General features: G+C 32.2%; 2 protein-coding genes across 2 annotated transcripts; both read right to left on the bottom strand.

Moving 5' to 3' along the window:
- Nucleotides 1-10,011: 10,011 nt before the first annotated feature.
- LOC111800879 (dolichyl-diphosphooligosaccharide--protein glycosyltransferase subunit DAD1) lies at nucleotides 10,012-13,020 on the bottom strand. The gene is made up of 5 exons (XM_023684784.1): nucleotides 12,864-13,020; nucleotides 12,732-12,779; nucleotides 11,000-11,087; nucleotides 10,867-10,910; nucleotides 10,012-10,338 (listed from the first exon to the last, which is right to left on the bottom strand). Exons 1-5 carry the CDS (start codon nucleotides 12,945-12,947, stop codon nucleotides 10,255-10,257), a joined length of 348 nt encoding a protein of 115 aa, XP_023540552.1. The 5' UTR covers nucleotides 12,948-13,020; the 3' UTR covers nucleotides 10,012-10,254.
- Nucleotides 13,021-13,611: 591 nt separating this feature from the next.
- LOC111800857 lies at nucleotides 13,612-17,616 on the bottom strand. The gene is made up of 6 exons (XM_023684740.1): nucleotides 17,468-17,616; nucleotides 17,239-17,321; nucleotides 14,367-14,731; nucleotides 14,192-14,287; nucleotides 13,873-13,993; nucleotides 13,612-13,761 (listed from the first exon to the last, which is right to left on the bottom strand). Exons 1-6 carry the CDS (start codon nucleotides 17,540-17,542, stop codon nucleotides 13,725-13,727), a joined length of 777 nt encoding a protein of 258 aa, XP_023540508.1. The 5' UTR covers nucleotides 17,543-17,616; the 3' UTR covers nucleotides 13,612-13,724.
- Nucleotides 17,617-20,942: the final 3,326 nt, after the last annotated feature.

Below are 20,942 nucleotides of genomic sequence, written 5' to 3'. Positions count from 1 at the left end.
GTCTAATAATAATAATTTTTATTCTATGCATGGTCTTCTTATTTAAAATAATAATAAATTAGGAAAAAAAATTAAACTTAGTTTTAATTATTATTTTTTTCTATTTTTAAACTAAATTTTAATTCTTTTATGGAGGGTAATATTGTAATTTTGTGTTTTTACAATTTTGTCTAATAATATAATTTTTATTTTATCCATAGTCTTCTTATTTAAAATAATAATAAATTAGGAAAAAATTAATATTTTAAAAAAATTAAACTTAGTTTTAAGTTTTTTTTTTCTATTTTTAAACTAAATTTTAATTCTTTTAAGTTAGAGGGTAATATTGTAATTTTGTGTTTTTTATAATTTTGTCTACTAATAATAATAATTTTTATTTTATGCATAGTCTTCTTATTTAAAATAATAATAAATTAGGAAAAAAAATTAAACTTAGTTTTAAGTTTTTTTTTTTCATTTTTAAANTCGGTCTCCTACCCTGCAGAAGAGGTATTCAATGCTAAGGTCGATGGTTCGATCTCTACTCGATAAAAGAGGGGGGTAAAAGTATAGTTTTTTTTTTTTGTGAGATCCAAACATGTGTAACTAATATTAAAATTTAGGATAAGAATGTAATTTACACCAAGTTATATTAATAATAAAAAAAATTATATCAATATAAAATCTAATTTTTTTTTTTAATTTTGAAATCATGTTTCAATTTTAATTATATAAATTAAATTAAGTGGATTGATTTAGATTATTATATTAATTAATTCATAATTTTTAAACGAAATATTTAAAATTTTAGAAAAAACGTACATAAATACGAGATTAATACATAGACGATTTTCAAAGGAAGGGTTTTACGACAATTTAAATGCTAAAATTTAAGGGTATAAATTAATTTTTGTGGTGAAATTTAATATTTCTTAATAAAAAATAATTATGTAGATAATAAATAAAAATTAATTAAAAGGTGAAAAATATTGTTATTTTTTTTGTTAAATAATATTATATGAAGGAGGCATGGCTTTGTTTCTAAGATGCTATGAATGTTTTTGTTGATGATTAGTTTTAATTTTTCATGCATAATGGAGACATAATCATTTCATTTTCAACATTTTCTTCCCATACATTATCATAAAAAATAATATAATTTTTATTATATGCTCCCTCATACTTTTGGTCGTATTCTTTTAAGTTAACAAGTTTTTGTTTTTATCTCAAAAAATAAATCTAAATTCAAATTAATTATATTTTTTTGAATTTTTTGCACTTATTTCATTTTAATCCTAGGACCTTCAAAATTTTATATTTTACAATAAAAACACATCCAAATGAATACAGGTTGCTTTTTAAGATTGTGCTATTGCGTCGGGTGGATGCACATCTAACTTCTACTATTGACCTAAAATTAGATCGACGTTATTTGTTTATGCATGTATCTATTCTCGAGTTCAAGTCTATAGACTGCTAAGATAACAAAATGAGCCGACTTACGGAAAAAAAAACATATACTGATGTAGTATTGTGTTACATGCATGTAACAACTCAAGTTCACTGCTAGTAGATATTGTCTTTTTTAGCTCGTTACGTATCATTGTCAGCCTCACGGTTTTAAAACGTGTCTGCTAGCGAGAGATTTTCACACATTTTCTCTCTCCAACCAATGTGAGATCTCACAATTCACCCCCTTTGAGACCCAGTCCTCGATGTTTGGCTCTGATATCATTTGTAACAGCTCAAACCCACCACTAGCAGATGTTGTCTTCTTTGGTCTGTTGGGTATCATCACCAGTCTCATAGTTTTAAAACGTGTCTGCTAGCGAGAAATTTCAACACTTTTATAAGGAATGTTTTGTTCCCCTCTTCAACCGATGTGGGATCTCACAATTCACTCCTATTGGGAGCCTAACGTCCTTGCTGGAACACCGCTTGGTGTTTGACTTTGATACCATTTGTAACATCACTAACCCACCGTTAGTAAATATTGTCCGCTTTAGCTCGTTACATATCATTGTCAGCCTCACAGTTTTAAAACACATCTACTAGTAAAAGGTTTCCACAGTTTTATAAAAAATGCTCTGTTCTCCTCTCCAACCAATATAAAATCTCACAATACACATTGATACTTAAGTCAATGCTTAAACCAAAGCAGTGTCGGGCTAAGCTAAAATGTGAATTGATAACCCAACAACGGAACGAAGTCCATTATATTCTATTATCTCTTATCATATCAATACCAAACATGGTCGTAGGGATTCAATCGTGGACGTGCAAACATTTTGACTAAGACAGGACCAAGTTTGATACGTTTAGACAGTTCTTTAGCTTTTAAACCTCATAGGTCATCTCGAAGTGTTCATACGTCAGATGTCTTGACATGTGTCGTCTCTGTGGACCTCGTGATAGTCCACATAGTGTGCTACCCTAACCCATGCCACTATGTTTTAAAGAAGAAAAAAAAAAGCAACTAAATTTAGGGTAAAATCAAGATTAATAATATAGTCTAGAAATTTAAAGATGCCCTAGGCTACATATATCTTATCCAATTTTAAAAATTAAATTTTATTTCTAATATAAAATTAAAATTTTAATAAATTCAAACAATTTTAATATTATCAAATAATTCAAAAATTTTATTCCACTACATATTACTTACAAATAAAAAATTAAAAATTTATTCATAATTTACTTATTATATATATTTATTAAATTAAAAAAATTAAATATTTTATTATTATTTTGGAAGAAAAAGTCATAATTTAAAGTAATGTGGGCCCATGAAAGTGTGATAGCAGGAGTTTACGTAAACATTTGTGTGACAGTACTTGTGTATTACAGATTTGACAATTCAATCACTCACCCAAAATTAATTTTATTAAAAAAAAAAGTTTATAAAATTTAAAATTTTAATTTTTTAATAATAATAATAATAAAAATTTAACATTTTGGTCGATAATACATGTCAAACAATCTGACTCGATAATTGTTGAGATATAATATTTGGATAATATATTATTCATGGAATATATGTTTTATGATTTAATTTACGGTATATTTTATTTTATTTTTAATATTTAATTAATTTATATTTTTCTTAATCCTATTTAAATTTTATAAATATCAGTGAGAATATACCTTCGATTCCAATTTTATTTATATTTTTCATTTTTAATAATAATAATATTTAAGTTATTTAAAAATTATATTTTAAACTACTAGATTTTAATTAAAATAATTGAATTTTTTTTTTTTTTAATTGAGAGTTCTAAATGATTAGTTAATAATTTTGAATAATTTTTTGAATGGATTTAAGAATGTTTTCCATGGATAACAGTGGCATGGATTTGTCGTTTTTATAATAGCGATGTTTTTATTTATTTATTTATTTATTTTTGAAATTTTCTATTTAGTACAAATTACAACCTGATTTGATTTGATTGTAAGCACTATGCGATCAAATGGACGACGAACAGAACGCCACTGTAGGAGATTATGGTGGGAGTACTCGCACTGAATCCGGCCCTCCTCCCTTCATGTCTTCTTTATCCCCCACCAATTATATCTGGGCCCCACGCGCTTCTCTGCTCGTGCTTCCGAAACGCCACCAAAAAGTGGGCCCCACACTCCAGGGAAAAATCCATATCCTTATTTCGATTGAATTTTAATTTTGTTATAAATATATATAATTGGTAGATTGAAAATTTCTAATAAATAATAGATAATTTATATATTAATTATTTAAGTGAAATTAGAGAGTATAATTTAATAATAATAAATAAAATATTTTATTCATTGGTCCACGAATAATTATTTTATAGAATAAGTATTTAATTGTTCTGAAATTTAAGTTTTTATTTTTAGATATTAAACTAATTTTTTTTTTTTTAACATAATTGAGAATTAATTAGAAAATTGTGAACTTTTGGTACAAAAACGTGAAAATGAAAAGTCGGGGCGGGATCTCGGGTGACGGCACGTGGATCTCACGCTCCACTGTCAAGTCAATAGTACGGGTACGTTTCCTGAATTCATTTAGTTTTTTGACCTGGATATTAGAGTGGGCCCCGCAATCTCTTCAACGGTCGAGATTCTGTTTGGATTGTACATCTGACGGCTACAACGAGGCCCTACGTGTCTGCAGTTTACTGAAGACGCCACGTGTGTACTTATTTGATCTTTGACTACTGAAACCTGGAGAGAGTGTAAAATTAAGAAATAAATAAATCAAATATATATTATTTTTTACATCAAATTTTTTGAAAAAATATTGATTTTTTATTTTAAATTTAGTTATATATTTCAAATTAAAAAAATATATGTAAATTATTAATAAAAACTACTTTATAATTTAATTTATGTTAAAAATGGTGGGTTTTGTCCATTTTTATTAAAAGGGTTTTTCTTTTTCGGCTTCCCTTTAAGGACCACTTGTCATAATCGCACTTTGATAGCAGCAGACTTATCATTGTGCAACACTCACTTCCCAGCAACAAGTGAGTTAAGCATATTCGAGGCCTAGCGTGTCCTCGCTGGCACTTGTTTCTTTCTATAATCGACGTGGGACCGCCACCAAATCCTGGGGGCCCAACGTTCTTACTGGCACACCGCTTCGTGCCTACCCCCCACCCCCTTTCGGGGCTAGCGTGTCTTCGCTGGCACTCGTTTCTTTCTCCAATCAATATAGAACCGCCACCAAATCCTGGGGGCCCAGCGTTCTTACTGGCACACCACCTTGTCTCTACCCCCTTCGGGGGACAACGAGAAGGCTGACACATCGTTCAGTGTCTGATTCTGATACCATTTGTAACAACCCAGACCCACCAAACATATATTGTCTTTTTTGGGTTTTCCCTTTCGGGCTTCCCCTCAAAGCTTTCAGATGCTAGGGGAAGGTTTTCACACACTTAATGATGTTTTGTTGTCCTCTGGACATCACACTTAATTAGAAAATAAATAAATAAATAATATAAATATATAAGAAAATTTAATATAAAAATAATAAATCAAAGATATTGAACACAATTAAACACCTTTATTAAAGCAAAGGACAAATGAGACAAATTGTTTTTGACTTGAGAATCATTAGTGCATAAAACATTATAATTATGAAAATCTTAAAAAAAGGAAAAAAGGGTTAAAGGGAAGCTCATTAAATTTGACTTATTTATTCCAATTATTATTATTTTATTTTTTAAAAAAGTGGCTTTAATTAGTGTAATTAATTATGAAAATCCTTTTTTGAATGAGCTTTCACATTTACTTTTTTTTTTTTTTAATAATTATTCCTTATTATTATTATTATTTGGATTTTTCCATATTATTTTTATTTCATAATTAACGACTTAGAAATTAGTTCAATTGTGAAAATCCAAAAAGGATAATATTTATTAGCGGTGAGCTTCAGTTGTTACAAATGGTATCAGAGCCGGACACCGAGCGGTGTGCCAGCGAGGACGCTGGCCTCGGTGGACTGTGAGATCCCACGTCGGTTGAAGAGGGAAACGAAGCATTCCTTGTAAGGGTTTGGAAACCTCTTCCTAACCGACCTGTTTTAAAACCATGAAAGAAAACCGTTCAAATAAGACAATATCTGGTAGCAGTAGGCTTGGGTTATTACAAATTCTCAACCAAAAGGTCAAATTGCAAATTATAAAAAGATTAAGGACTAAATTGAAAATTACGTAAGAGCATCAGAGTACGTGTACTACATAGATAGAGAGACAAAAGGTACACGAGAGGGTGAGATAAAACCAGACTAGTTGTTAACCAATCACGAAAAAGAATATAACTTACCCGATAAGAAAAGTGAAGCAAGCTAAGATTAGAAAGAACACAGTAATGTCAATGATATTCAAGTACATAGCACTAATAGATGAAAGTTACGTCAAGAGTGAACAAGGGCTAGTGGTACGATTACCCGACCACTTCAGTGCGAGCAAACTATGTCGAGATTACTCGGATAAAAATCGGTTTTTTCGACGTGTTAGTACCAGTTTTTAAAATAAAAATATTTGTAGTCGACATCGCTGAATATTTCTAAAATAAGCATAAAAATACGGGCATAATGAACACGTCGGTAAAAATTATTAATATTTAATACTATGACGTAAAAGAGATCGTGGTCTAAGTCTAGGTCTAACTCGATAATAGGATACGATCCTACATTATTAGTTGAAGTTGTAAGAAAAAGAATATTTTATTTTATTTATTGAAGCAATAAAGGCATTAAATGAGCTAGTATATCTCTAGTAAGCAAGTATTGAAACCCTAGTTAGCGCACATAAATAACGAAACGTAACTTTTTGTCGATAGAGTAAAGAAGCTAGGGATCTACACGAGCTCCCGACTTAATACGAGAGCTGAAGCAAAACCTTTTTTCAATCGGGTGAAGAAATTAAAGATATAAACGAGCTTCTGACTTGACTTGATTTGAAAAATGAAGCAAAACTGTTCTTTAATCGAGTGAGGAAGTCAAGGATCTTGACATGTAACAGCCCGAACTCACTGCTAACAAATATTGTCCACTTTGGTTTTTCACACCCTTATAAGGAATGTTTTGTTTCCCTCTCTAACCGATGTGAGATCTAACAATCCACCTTCCTTAGGAGTCAGTGTTCTCATTGGCACATCGCTCGATTTCTGGCTCTGATATCATTTGTAACCGCTCAAACCAACTATTAATAAATATTGTCCGTTTTGACCCGTTATGTATTGTCGTCAACCTCACGATTTAAAAACATGTCTACTGTGGGGAAGATTTTCACACTTTTATAAGAAATGTTTCGTTTTCCTCTCAAATCAATATGGGACCTAATGAACAAGCTCCCGACTTAATTTGAGGAAGCAAAGCAAAACCTTTCTTAAATTGAGTGAGGAAGTTAAGGATCTAAACGAGCTCCCGACGTAGCTCGAGAAATGCAAGAAAATTATCTGAAGGAGATAAAAAATTTGGATATAAATCATGTAAGTAGTAAAAGAGTATGGTATAGAAAAAGGGAATTTATTTATTGGGAGGTGAGATGTGAAAGGGATAGTGTGTGGCCATAGTAAGCAATGGTTGAATTAAATAAGCAGATTAATTATGGGATTTATTGAACTGTAACCATACCTAATAAATATAAATTCAATAAAAAGGGAAAATTTTCTCGGGAAAATTTANTTTTTTTTTTTTTTTTTTTTTTTTTTCTCGGGAAACAAACAGAATTTAAAGCATTGGTTCCAAAGGAAACCAGCCACGGCACGCTTCTCATTAAGATTTAGTGGTCCTAAATATTTACATTTCAAATTTTAAGAAAAATTCATTTATTAGTTTTTTTAATTTTCACTAAAAATAAATAAATAAATAAACAGGCTCAGAGTTGCAATACATCGGTCGGGAGTAGGAATGAAGTATTGGTTATAAGGATGTAGAAACCTCCTCTTAGAAGAAGTGTTTTACAATCGTGAGGTTGACGACGTTACGTAAACGAGCCAAAACTAATAATATCTGTTAGTGGAGGGTTTTGGTTGTTATAAACGATATCAGATCCAAACAGTGGGTGATGTGCTTGCGAGGACGCTGGGCTCTAAAGGGGATGGAATGTGAGGTCTCCACGTCGGTGGGAAAGGAGAACGAAGCATTTTTATAAGCATTTTTAAAACCGTGAGACTGACGGCAATACACGACTGACAAAAACGGACAATATCTAGTAGCGACAAATAAATTTTTTTTTTTGAAAGATGGATCCTTGGAATATTGGAAATTTATTTAATTTTTTAAAAATATAGGGATCACAAATCAAATGTAAAATTTATAAATAAAAAAAATACCAAAATTATAATTTTAACATTAATAAAATTTAAAAGTTAAAAAAGAAAAATAGTAAAAGAATGTGAGATTATTCGAAGGCCACGTGGATAGCCATTAGTTAATTAGACAAAGAGGAGCCTGATCATCCTTGCAACCACATGGGGAACGGCGTCGTTTTGGCATGTGTTAGTTTCTTATTGTTTTATCTTAGCTCAACTCCCTTGTCTTTTGCTGTGCAAATCTAATTTTAATTTATGCTCACGAGACTTTTGATTATTATTTAAATAAAAATAAAACTAAAAAAAAAATACTTCTTGTCTCAATATTTTCACATTATTAACTTAATCCCGATATTCTTAAATTTGTGTCAATTTAATCAATTTAATCGTACAATATTAAAATTTAATCAATAATTTTAGCGACATATTTAATTATTAAATGACGTATTTTAAACTATAGAGACTAAATTATTTTTTTAACAAAAATATTAAAAAAAATGGAAGAAAAAGGGTTTGGTGTATCTTTGTTTACTGAACAAACTTCAAAAGGAAGAGAGAGAAGTGGTGGATGAAACAGTGACTGAAGATTCTGAGTTTTCTCTCTCTTCTTTTTTTATTTTTATTTGTAATTATAAATTAACAGCCAGTAGAAATTTTACACGTGTCATCTCATGTCAAATGATATAGCTCAGTTGGTGGTACTTCCTGACAATTATCTGAAAATAATAATTTAAACAAAAAAGCTCTACAAATAAGAAAATTTTAAAGTATGATAATGGATAGTAAATATAAATATTTTATTGATGTTTTTAATAATCAATGTTTTGATCTCGATATGAGCAATTAATCTATAGTTTAATGAAATATAAAAAAAAAATTCAGGAAATATTATAATTATATATAAAAAACCATCAATTCAGCTAATTAATTAATTAATTTAATAGGTCGTCTTACATTACAAAAATTCCAAAAAAATCTGAACAGATTACATAAATAAAAATATGATGGGCTGCAACAAGCAAGGCCCAAGAAACTGACCCAAAAATGGGCCAACAAGAAGAATTTATGATCTTAAAAAGCCCAACTTGAAAAAATGATGAATAGTATTTAATTTTGAGAAAAAATGGCCACTTTTTAGCTCAACTAAAATTAAGGAATATTAAATCATAATATGTAACATTAGGTCGAATTAATTTTCAGCCTAATGATGTGTATTAATAATTAAAAATGTGCATAGAAGGTTGTAAAAGCATGAACATAAAACTGGTACAAATGGTGTTCTACATAACTTATAGTGTATAATCTATAGTTACACTTATAATTACATATGGGTGAGTATAAAATATGAGTATATGCATTATATATATATATATATATATATATATATATACACCTTAGAACCAATTAGGTTGCTTATTGAATTTACCAAGAAAAAATTGAGCATGTAATTTCAGCCAACAGCAAAAATGCTAATAAGAACATAACCCTAGAGAATCCGAAGTAAATATGCATAATTTCATATATGATTCCCAAAAAACTCAAAAAAATCAAATTAGTAATCATTTACCTGATAGCCTAATAATTAGAACACAATGATTTGAGTTGGTCTCACAACACAATAATTCTTGAAAATGATGTTTCCAGTACATCAAGTTGCATATGTTCACATGACAAACACATTTAATATATTTAGATTACATGTATATAATATGGTATACTTAGATATATAAGACTCAAAGCTTATACATGTGGGAGAAATTTTAAAGTGGCATGGTGTTGAAGATTATATTTCTATTTTAAAGGACGATATTTTCTTCATAACATTCAAAACTAACAAAATGGATTGTGTTCATTGTAACTTAGCAAACTCCATCTCACTCACTCAAGAAATTATGAGGTTAAAATAATTTTACTGAAAGTTCTATACCATTTAGACATACGAGAGAATATTGTAATTCAGCCATGCATAAATTTCTCTATGCACATGTTCCATATTACAGGAATACTAACATATAATCATTCTTTGTATAAATCATGCACAGAGATGTATAACCAAATTCTAGAGGAAACCATATTGAAAAAGAACATGCAGAGTTAATTCGCAATTTTATCTTCAAGCATGTTCAAGAGTTGTGGCAATTCTTTCTTTGTACTTCTCATTTTTTTTATGTGGGGGTAAAGGGTCCTAGCTGTTGTCCAAATTTGTTATCTTCCTTGATTAAGTGCAAGAAAATATAATCATAGTTCTCACTGTTGCATCATAATGGCCAGAAAATGTTGACGTATTTCATTGTCTGGAAAAACATTACTGTAGAAAAGTACTCAGAATGACATTGACTCAGTTGCATGCCTTCTTTCTCTCGCTCTCTCTCTCTCTAATGTGCTAAGTTTGGAAGGAAAATCTCTAGCATAAGCTACTTCCTAGGTTTAAATAATTCTCCAAAGGAAAGAAGAAAATTAGAACCCAAGATGAGGTGTTTATCCAAGGAAATTGATAATTACCAAATGGAGAACCAGGTTGCAAAGAACGAAATCTGCAAAAGCTCGCTCCGGAGCCAAATCCTGCAAATTCGAGGAAAATTCGTTAACAACTCCAAAAATGAAATGCAGTAAGTAACCAGTTTTTCGGTTGAGGTATGGGGAGGGGGTGTGAGAAGAGTAATGCTTGATCAGGCAATTTGCTTACCACCATGAAATATGGCACAAAAGAAAAGGTTAACGCCTTGTTTGGAATCAAGAAAAAGAAATCATTCCAAATCAATGGAGGGATGATAAGTTTCTTAAATGAATTAATTTTAAAATTTTTGTTTGGATATTTGTTAGAAATGAAAAGAAAATTAAAGATTTTACCTATAGTCTTTCTAAATATGTAAATAATAAATGAAAACTAAGGACAAATTATTCAACTTCGGAATCCAGTATCCATTTTAGCACGAAAAGTTATTCGAGTAAGAACATGATTTGAAATCCCGTTTATACTTCAAATCCAAGATTTAAAATCCCTTCAAATCTTGTGGAAACAAACAGCGGGTAAAGCAACTTATGGTGAAGGTTAAAGCATGCTCAAGTAGAAAAGCTTGAAGACATTACCTTGAATTCCTTATTTTCTTTATTAACTTGAATCCGGAGACATACTGCAAAATTGAATTCGATCAGAATAAGAACTGTTCTTCTGTTTCACATTATTATGTCCTTTGATAACCATGATATACATTCTGCTTACCAGCAAGGACAGCCGTCCCAATACAAGAAAGTACGCCTGAGAGGAAGGAGTTGAATGGGAATGAACCTATAATTGCCATGTAAGCTACCTGTTTGTTTACAAGAATTTATGAGTTAAAATTAATCTAGAACAGTTTTAAACATCGAAAGAACTTGGAGACAGAGATCTTAGAAGTGTGAGTAGGCGCGTTAAGCAAGATGAAGGCACCTCCCAGTGCAAGAAGTGTATGCTGTTGGGTACCTCAAACTTCTTAACATTTTTATTTTCCTAATTTACTACAAAATAAATACGTATGATAAAAACTTAAAACGCCTATATCTCTGAACAAGCACCGAAGAAAACCATCATTCTCTTAGTTTTTCATTATCTTAACAATCATACGCCTTACAAAAAAAATTTCCCTTCAGTTTGCATCACAGTTTACAAATAAAGAAAAACTCATAATGACTAAGCTATGTTTCAAGTGTTAATGCTAATGATCCAGACACCACAATTGTGTTTACCTTGAGCCTATTAAACACGACCTAAAGTAATGAAGTCTCCCACTCCCAGAATTATAAAGTTTGGGGCAAAATCTACCATGTTTGTCCATATAATGCACTTTTTTTTTGTTGATAGGATTTATTAGATGGAGTTGAAACAAAGCTCAATTATTCAATTAAAAAACAGAGATCTAACATCACCAAGTGTTAAGCCATTCGATTAGTTGCATTCAGTTAATAGTAGTTAATTTTTGTCATGTTCCACAGTGTGAAATGATGGGTTAAGTAGGCGGAAGGTCATGAGGCTGTTTTCGAACCACACTTTATTGCACTCCATATATTCGATTTTCAAGAATAATACAAGTTAAGGTTCCAACGCCACACTTCTGTGTTCATACTTCACTTTACAACTTGCAGTGCCTTATTTCTGAAATAAATTGTCCAAGGAACACATGAAACTTTAAGAACTCGGCGAGTAACCTTTTACAATGAATAAACCTTTTAGCTTTTTTTTAGGACAGTGAATATACAGTTACAACTTTAACAAAAGAAAAGGGTCCAATGTTGAACAGATGGATCATATAATACATGCAATTATGCAAAGGAGACACGATAAAAATGCAACATGAGATCATCGTAAAAGACTAATAACTTTGTTGGACTGTTGGTGAGAGAGGCTTGTTTAGGATGTTAAGTCAACAATTACTTTTATTGTCTTCTTGATGCAACTCAGATTATTTTTGTAATTATTAGCTTACACTGTTTGAGCTACTATGGAAGTTTCTGTAACCCGGTTAAGCTAGAGAGAGGATTCCTATTCTTGTGTATTCTTCCATTTTCTTAAGAATGTTTCTTAAAACAAAAAAGAGTACCCATAAAAACAATGATGCACAAAAGGAAGATTAAGGGGGAGATACACAATTCAACATGGAGTGTATAGAGTCTGATAAAACAACAGGCAAGATCCTCAAATTGAATGCATCCAGTTGAAAAGAAATTAGGCGAGATCATAATTTATAGAATAATGGAACAATACATCAACGCGAAAAACAGGAGAAACGCCAAATTTTTATTTCCATTCCATTACATGCAGTTTTCTGTAATCGAAAAGGCTCAAATGCAATAATCATAAAAATTCGATGCAAATCCGAAACAAGACAAACCGACGGAGATCTAAGAATAACCAACAACACAAAATTACAACAATAGTCAACGAAATGGCGTCAACAGAAGGATCTAAAGCCATATACCTGGATCAGAGCCGTGAAAACAGCATACATCACATACAGATCAATGATCTGCGAAGAAGACGATCTAGGTCAAAATTCCATCGGCAAGGAAAGAAACGGCGAGTACAATGTGAGAGTGAAAGATATACATACCTTGAGGGTTGTTGGAGTGGCAGCATAAGCTGAACGAAGCGATTGGAAAAGAGCTTGAGCATCTTTGCTGGTGGATCTCGCCATGGCAGTACCAGTTCTTGTTCTTCTGTGCCCTCAATACACGACGAATGAAAACTTTGGTCTAAAATGCTGACTTAGAAGAAGGGGTGAACACTCCAGTTCATTTTCTCGGTTTCTATGAACCGGAAACCGAACCGAACCGAACCGAACCGGTATTCTTCCTTGGAAACGATAACCACCAAATATTATCTCGTATCTAATATGTTAAAATTACATAACAAAAAGATTTTGTGGGGATCTGCCCCAAAAATATGATAATAAATCTTTTTTTTATTTTTTTTTTATTTTATAATTACATTTTCATGACTTTTTATAAATAGGCAGTCATTTTGTTCCAATTCATTGCACTTTATTTTGATTAATAAGCTTAAAATTTGTGAAATTTGAGTAAAAAACAATGAATTTTGGAGCCCAATTCTGCTCATCTTGTGTATTTGCCCCGATCCCTATAAAAATAAATGAAAATTTTTGCAATAATAAAAAAATGAAGAATGGGGTCGGGATGAGGATGGAAAAGACTTCCTATCCCCACGCCATGGACATCTCTATTGTAAAAAAACAACCACAATTGTAAAAACCAAAAGTTAAAAGCTCAATAGGTTATCGAATGAGACGTTCGCTATAACTATAAGACGTCTAAGGGCGCTAAAATGTCACAAAATCAACAGAAAACGAAAATAGTGGAAAATTGAAACTCATTTATAGATCAGAGTTGGGTTTGTTCTGTACAAGCAAAGTTGAGTGAAAAGATTATAGAGTTGTAGGAGGAAGCTTGTTTTTTCACAGTTTCTTTGGATGAGATTGCTCCACAAGGTATCTGCAAAACAGATCGAGATTATTACACACTTGATTAGACTCGATCTTTTTAAAGGGCCTATTTGGAACGACTTTTTAAGTGTCTAAAAGAACGTTTTCAAGCAAAACGTACTTGCCAGTGTAGAAGCCTGCAGAATACCAAGCATGAAAAACAGCAGAAAGGTCTGTTTCAGAGTATACAACTGGACCACTTTGCGCCATTACCCCATCATCATGTTTCTCGCTCTCTTTCTCTATGTCAACAGATCAAACGCATATAATCTTATGATTCTTATCTAAAGCTATTTAAAATGTATGCACAACTGAAATATGCAAGATCATGTTGAAACTACTGAAGTGGTTTGGTTCATGCTCGTCGGATAATCGTTAACTCAATACGACACAACGAACAGATAATCTAAAAAGATACGACTCGAAATAATCATGCCTACCTTTTTTTACAGTCTTCACGGAGGATATAGCTCTTTCTGCAGAATCCATTGCAGTTTTGATAATGTCATCATCAGCGAAGGACAAACTTTCAGGACCTGAGACCAATGAATGAAAAATGGGTAACACTTTGCCACTTGCCAACAACAAACAATCCATACAACAAGCAATCCATACCAGCTTGAATTGGAAAACTGGAGGGAAAATAGGAGGGTATTGGATGGTTTTGAGAAGGTTGGCTTGCAGAGGCTGGGAGCTCTTGATAAGCAGAAGATGTTCCAAACTCCGACCCTGCGCTGACATCCTGGTAGTTCCAACCACCAGCACCGGATTGATACAGCTGTTCTAGAACCTTCTGCCTCTTCTCCTCGAGCTCGTAATACTGATTGAGTAGCTGGTTATAGCGCTCTTCACCTTTCAGATCTAAATTGAAGTGCTCAATGGGTCCCTGTTGCGGCTCTACAGTGCTATTTTCATTAGCTTCCGAGGCATTTCTAATTCCATTAACTTCAAACTCGACGTTGCCCTCTTCATTTACACACCTGTTCTTTGAAGATGAACAAAAATTAAGAGAGTAATAAAATATTAAGCGGAATAACTATATGTTATTTTTCCTGTATTTTCCCTAGTGGAGATTATTGAAGAGAAGTTGCAATATATCCTACAAAACAAGAAGGGGCTTAGCCATGGCACTTCTTCCTATCTATCTCCCTTCTCTTCTTTGATAAGAATGAGATACAATAACACAAAAAAAATAAGAGAACAAGGTCTAAAGACCAAATGTAACGGCCCAAGTTCACCGTAAGCAAATAAATAAATGGGAAGTTTCCACACCTTTATAAAGAATGTTTCGTTCTCCTCCCCAACCGATGTGGGATCTCACAATCCACCCTAAAGTGGGGCCCAACACCCTTGCTGGCATACCGCCTCGTGTTCACCCCCTTCAAAACTTAGCCTCCTTGCTGGTACACTGCTTCGTGTCCACCCCCCTTCAAGGCTCAGTCTCCTCGTTGGCACATCACTCGATGTCTGGCTCTAATACCATTTGTAACAACACAAATCCACATCTAGTAGATAAAAAAAATGCATTTTAAAAACCTTGAGGGGATGCCCGAAAGAGAAAGCCCCAAGAGAACAATATCTACTAGCAGTGGACTTGGACTGTTACATGAGACCCCACAGTAAGACCTAGGGAGAGTGATATAGAGCCCTCTAGCTTGTCTTTGACCAAAAAAAAAAACCCAAATTTTATAGTACTCTTCCATAATTGCAGACCAGAAGGACGTTGAAATGGAAAGTAACAATGATCATTCTACCCTGAACCTCTACGAAATCACTTCTTTTCTCTCAAAGTATTCTCTAAAGTAAACTTTGTAGGTAACAGCAGCCACAGAAACCGTTCTAATAACTTTTCAAATGTTCTTGTTTTTTCTACATTCTAAAAGCAATTGCACCGCTGAATCTTTCTCGCACCTCCAGAATATCCAACCTAAACCTAGCACGCCTTTAAGTGCCTTCCCCATATCTTGGAGGCCAAGAGGTAGTGCATTAAAGAACATTTCTTCTTCTACAATGTTTATATGGTTGCAAAGACCCTAACTTCCCTAGGATCCAAAATCTAGTGTTAGTTGAGACCAGTCAAAATAACTCCATATAGCATATATGACAAGGCATCAAATCAAAAGACTGTCATTCAAGTGTCATTCAAGTGTCATTCAACTTTATGGCGTGCGGTTTTTCTTGGTGATGGGAAATCTGTCCACTGGGGTAGAGTAGCTTGGTAGCCCACAAGACTTGTAACTTTAAAGTTATGCATTCTCCATAAGTAGCTTGGGGTAGAAGTTAGAAAGTCGGGTATCAAGAATATAGGTGGGATTAGGAAGTCGTCCCCACCTTCATCACTGCAAAAATCCTCAACAGAAAGAGGCAAGATCAAGGATTCCCGATGGGGAAAAAAGATTCCCAACTAGACTTCCCAAATGAAGATTTTTCGCCTTTTAAACATACTTGCAAAGATGATAGTCTTTTAGGAGAGGTTTGCTGCTAAAACTCAAGAATTCTCATGCCAGATCTATTTATACCATAATACCCATTCAAGTTTTGTATAAAAGATAGTTCTAAGAGGCAGAATCAGCTTTCTAAATCCGACTAGTACGATGGCGTTTGCAACCTGCCAAAATGTAGATCTGAACATAGAAAATTAGCTTCATTTCCATTCCATGTCTCCTCCCAAAATAGTATGTTATGACCATTTTCATCGGCCAGCTTGACTTTAGTAATGTAAGAGTTCAAGCCCACCACTAGCAAATATTGTCCTATTTGGGCTTTCTCTTTCGGGTTTGCCCTCAAGGTTTTTAAAACGCATCTACTAGGGAGAAGTTTCCATACTCTTATAAATAATGTTTCGTTCTCCTTCCCATCTGATGTGGGATCTCACAATCTACCCCTTTCGGGGTTCAACGTCCTCGTTGGCACACTACTTCGTGTCCACCCTCCTTCGAGACTCAACCTCCTTGCTGGCATATCGTCCAATGTCTAACTCTAATACCATTCGTAACAACTCAATCCCACTACTAACAGATATTGTCCTTTTGGACTTTCCCTTTTGGGCTTTCTCTCAAGGTTTTTAAAATGTGTCTACTAACTAGGGAGAGATTTACACACTATTATAAAAAATGTTTCATTCTCCTCCCCATCCAATGTGGGATCTCACAAGTAGCAAGGTCTTTCATCTTGAATAAAACATTCTCCAAGGTCACTTCCAGTTCTTGAAGGTAAACAAGACTGGTCCACTGACCACCATTAAAGACTCAAAAATTAGCAGCCACGCCATAAACTTAAAGATTTCACAAACATGTAACCAAGGTCCAAAAATATTAATATCCACGCCTTCACTTTCATTTCAACTCACAGGATCAAACAGAAACAAGAACATTGCCCGTTAACATGATCACAAAACTTCCAAGAATTTTAAATAACTACAATAACATTTCAACCTCCAGAGATATGATTGATGATACCAAAAAAAAAACAAGAAAAGACTACGGACCTCTTCGGCTCATCGTTCTTACCGCAACCGTTAAAGACTCCTCCCTCGGCCGGAACACAGACGGCTTCTTGTCCATGCATTATCTGAAAAACGCCAGCATTTGTTCGTATCAAAGCCACGAAGCAACAAACGAAGACAAAATCAACACAATCTCAGATTGACAGATTACAACAGCACTTCTTGGATACTGCAAAGAGAGAATTAACAGATGGAAAGAGAGAGAGATAACCTTATACTTCGTCATAGATTCATCCATGACCTTGACAGGCATGGAATCATCCCAGTACATTCTGTTTCGACCCATCTTCTCGATTGAATTCTGAGAGTGATGCGATTGCAAAACAAATACAGAAATAAAACCCGAACGAATTGTGTTCCCGCCTCAGCTTGCCGCGACCTGTGTCTACAGAACTATATAGTGTGGCAATAGCCAGACGAGATATTTTTCGGGTTTGATCGGATCTTACGCGACCCGACCCGGGATTATTGATTTGGGGGCAATCTCGATAATTTTTAAGTTAAATTAATAAAAATACTAATCAACTTTCAACATAAATACTTTTAATTTCAAAAAATTTATTAAAACTTTTCAATTTTTTTAAAAAAATTTAAAAAATTTAAAAATATATTTATTATTGTCATTATATTATTTATGAAATATATTTTAATATTCTTTCCTTTTATGATTTTATTTTTAATATTTAATTAGTTTATATTTTCTTTAATGATAAGTATTAGTTGTGTATTCTATTTAAAGCTTACGATTCTTAACATAGTATCAGAGTACTGATATTGGTATTCTTAAATATCAAAATTTCTTCTTCAGTTAGGGTTTGGCATCAGAGTCAAAGTCAAACCCTAACTCAATCAGTGAAGCCTTTACCGCCGCCAATCATCCATCGTGATAAGTATCTTCAAATTTTTCACCAAGCTCAAAGGTGGCATATTCAAGATGTTCGTATTTTCTTTCACAACCTCTCAAGTGATCCAAAGCACCGATCTTGGTGTTATTATCCAACTTCAATATTTCAGATGTTTATTTAATACATCATTATTATATTCATCACTCTGATTAGTCACGATATTCACTTGTTCCAATCAAATTAAATGGAACAAATTGTCAATTCTAGAGTGAATCATTTATGCACAAATCAAGAAGCAACTCTTCAAGTTATGTGATACATCAAAGGCCGTCTATTTATGAGTTTTGCATCCTTTTTGGAAATTCAATAATTTCTTGAAAGTCTACAAAGCAAACCAATGTGCCCAGATGATAAGTTAACTTGACGGATATTTTCACTACTGGGAAGACAAAAGTGTTATTGACCTACACTCTCTTCTCAAACATAAGTTGGGTGTTATTGACCTACACTCTCTTTTCAAAGACAAGTTGAGTGTTATTGACCTACACTTTCTATTTTCACTACTGGGAAGACAAAAGTGTTATTGACCTACACTCAGACAACTTGAGTGTTATTGACCTACACTGTAAAAACAAGTTAGATGTGATTGACATACACTCTCCAACTTGGGGAGTGTTGAGATATATTATTTATGAAATATATTATAGATATTATATCTTAATATTATTTCTTTCATGATTTAATTTATAGTATATTTTATTTTATTTTTAATATTTAATTAATTTATATTTTCTTTAGTGATAGGTATTAGTGGCTTGCTTGTATTATATTTAAAGCTTATGAATATCAATAAGAAAATACTTTCCATTCTAATTCTATTTCTATTTCTCATTCTGCATAAAATTTTAAAATGATTATTAATATAAACGGAAAAATATTTATTTACGGATGATAAATTATTTTGTCTTAAATTTATGAGTACGAGGTAAAATCTTTTTCAGTTATTTTTTACAAATTTAAATTTATTAATATTATTTTTGAAAATTTGTAGGTATTTTTCAAATGTGTATAAATATTTTAGTAAAAGTTTTTTTTTTAATTCTTAATTAAAGTGTTAATCAAAAAATTTAATAATGTTTAGTATATTTTTTAGTTAAATTACATTTTTAAATTTTTTTATAAGTTATTTAGATATATTCTTAATTTTAAAAACATTTTTGACAAATAAAAAATACACATAATGCTCCACTATAGTAATATCTTTTATTTTTCTTGCTTTTTTTTATTAATGGTCATTTTTAAATAATAATTTAGACCAAACTCATATTATAAATAATAAAATAATTTAAATTAATGTAAAGTTTATTTTGTTTATTATTATTATTATGTTAGGTAATATTTGATAAAGTAAAAGGTAGTAAGTATCTTAAACAACCCCAATTCATTTGGCAACAAACAAAATAAATTTTAAAATAAAATAATGAGGTGGAAATTCGGTGGCAACCTCATCTGACGTGGAGACCTTTAGTTTAGTAGTCGGCAAATTTCTAACTTGTTGTACTAAACAATGATGTCTAATTATTATTTAAAAAATATATATTGTTTTTTTAAATAATTATTAAACAAGTTGTGGCGCAAGATAGCTGGAAAATATGATATTGGTTTTTTTATTCTTTTATTTATTTATTTATTTTGGTGACTTGACTTTGGATGGCATAAATTTCAAATTTAAAAATAAGTATTTACTGTGGTGGGACCCAGTTTCGGGGAAATTGTCATACCTACCATAATAATCAATTATTTGTTATTATTATTATTATTATTATTGTAATTCCATAATAATTTTTATTTATTTATATAATAATTTTAAATTATTAAGATTTTATGTCGGGATAATATTATAAACCTGCGAAAATGGCTCGTTTTCATTAACAACGTGTATCAAGGTTGTGTTATAGACTTACCCATGTAGCAAGTTAAGATGACAGAGTCATAGACGGACGGACGATATGTCTCGAGAACAAAGGGAGTCTAGAGTGAATAAAAGCATTATGTTTGAGAGTAGACATGAATGGACGATTGTTCGAGAGGAGACTTGGTGGGTCGTTTTTTTTTTCTTTCTATTCTTTAGTTTAAACTTGTTCTCCCACCACCGTGTGACGTTTTACATTTCCTCCTAACTTTCTTAAGAACGAGGCTCGTTTTTCCTTACCCTCCTTATCAATTGCTATCATCTCATCAATTTTGTCTTTCTCACGGTTTAAGATGTTCATTTAACACGTGGGCCTAGGGACCCCATCTTGAATGTGGTGGAGAATCATCGTACCGAAAATAAAAAAGGGAGTAAAGAGAGATTTTTCCATGTTAGTTAACACAGAGTTGAAGACATGAATCACGTTCTCCGTCCCCGTCCTTGCCCAAATCCTCACCCGCTCACTCTATACATACACGTATGAACCAATACTAACGACCCTATAGACTAAATCGAAAAATTAATATTTAATAGAAGAATAAATATCTACTCCCACCTTCCAACTAGAAGCGTGACCATTGAAAAGTTTGAAAATTCAACCATATCGCATCTACTCTCCAATTTAGGGTTAGAGGTGAATTTAATTAAATTTAATTAAAATTTTAAATTAAAGATCAAATTTCACATAGAGATTCTATTTTTCCGTATAAAAATTAATAAATAAAATACAATAATTTAAATTTACCGTTGGAAACGTTGAAAGCGTGAGCGGCCCACAGTATGGCCCAACTTATTGACATCGTCGACTTATAAAGTCGCGGGGGTTCCATATACGACGTCGTTTCGATTACATATATATATACACTTCA

Source organism: Cucurbita pepo, chromosome LG08, assembly GCF_002806865.2.
Source record: "Cucurbita pepo subsp. pepo cultivar mu-cu-16 chromosome LG08, ASM280686v2, whole genome shotgun sequence".
Lineage (NCBI taxonomy): Eukaryota > Viridiplantae > Streptophyta > Magnoliopsida > Cucurbitales > Cucurbitaceae > Cucurbita > Cucurbita pepo.
Note: the sequence above shows the minus strand (reverse complement) of the source record. Positions and strands in the feature narration are given on the sequence as shown.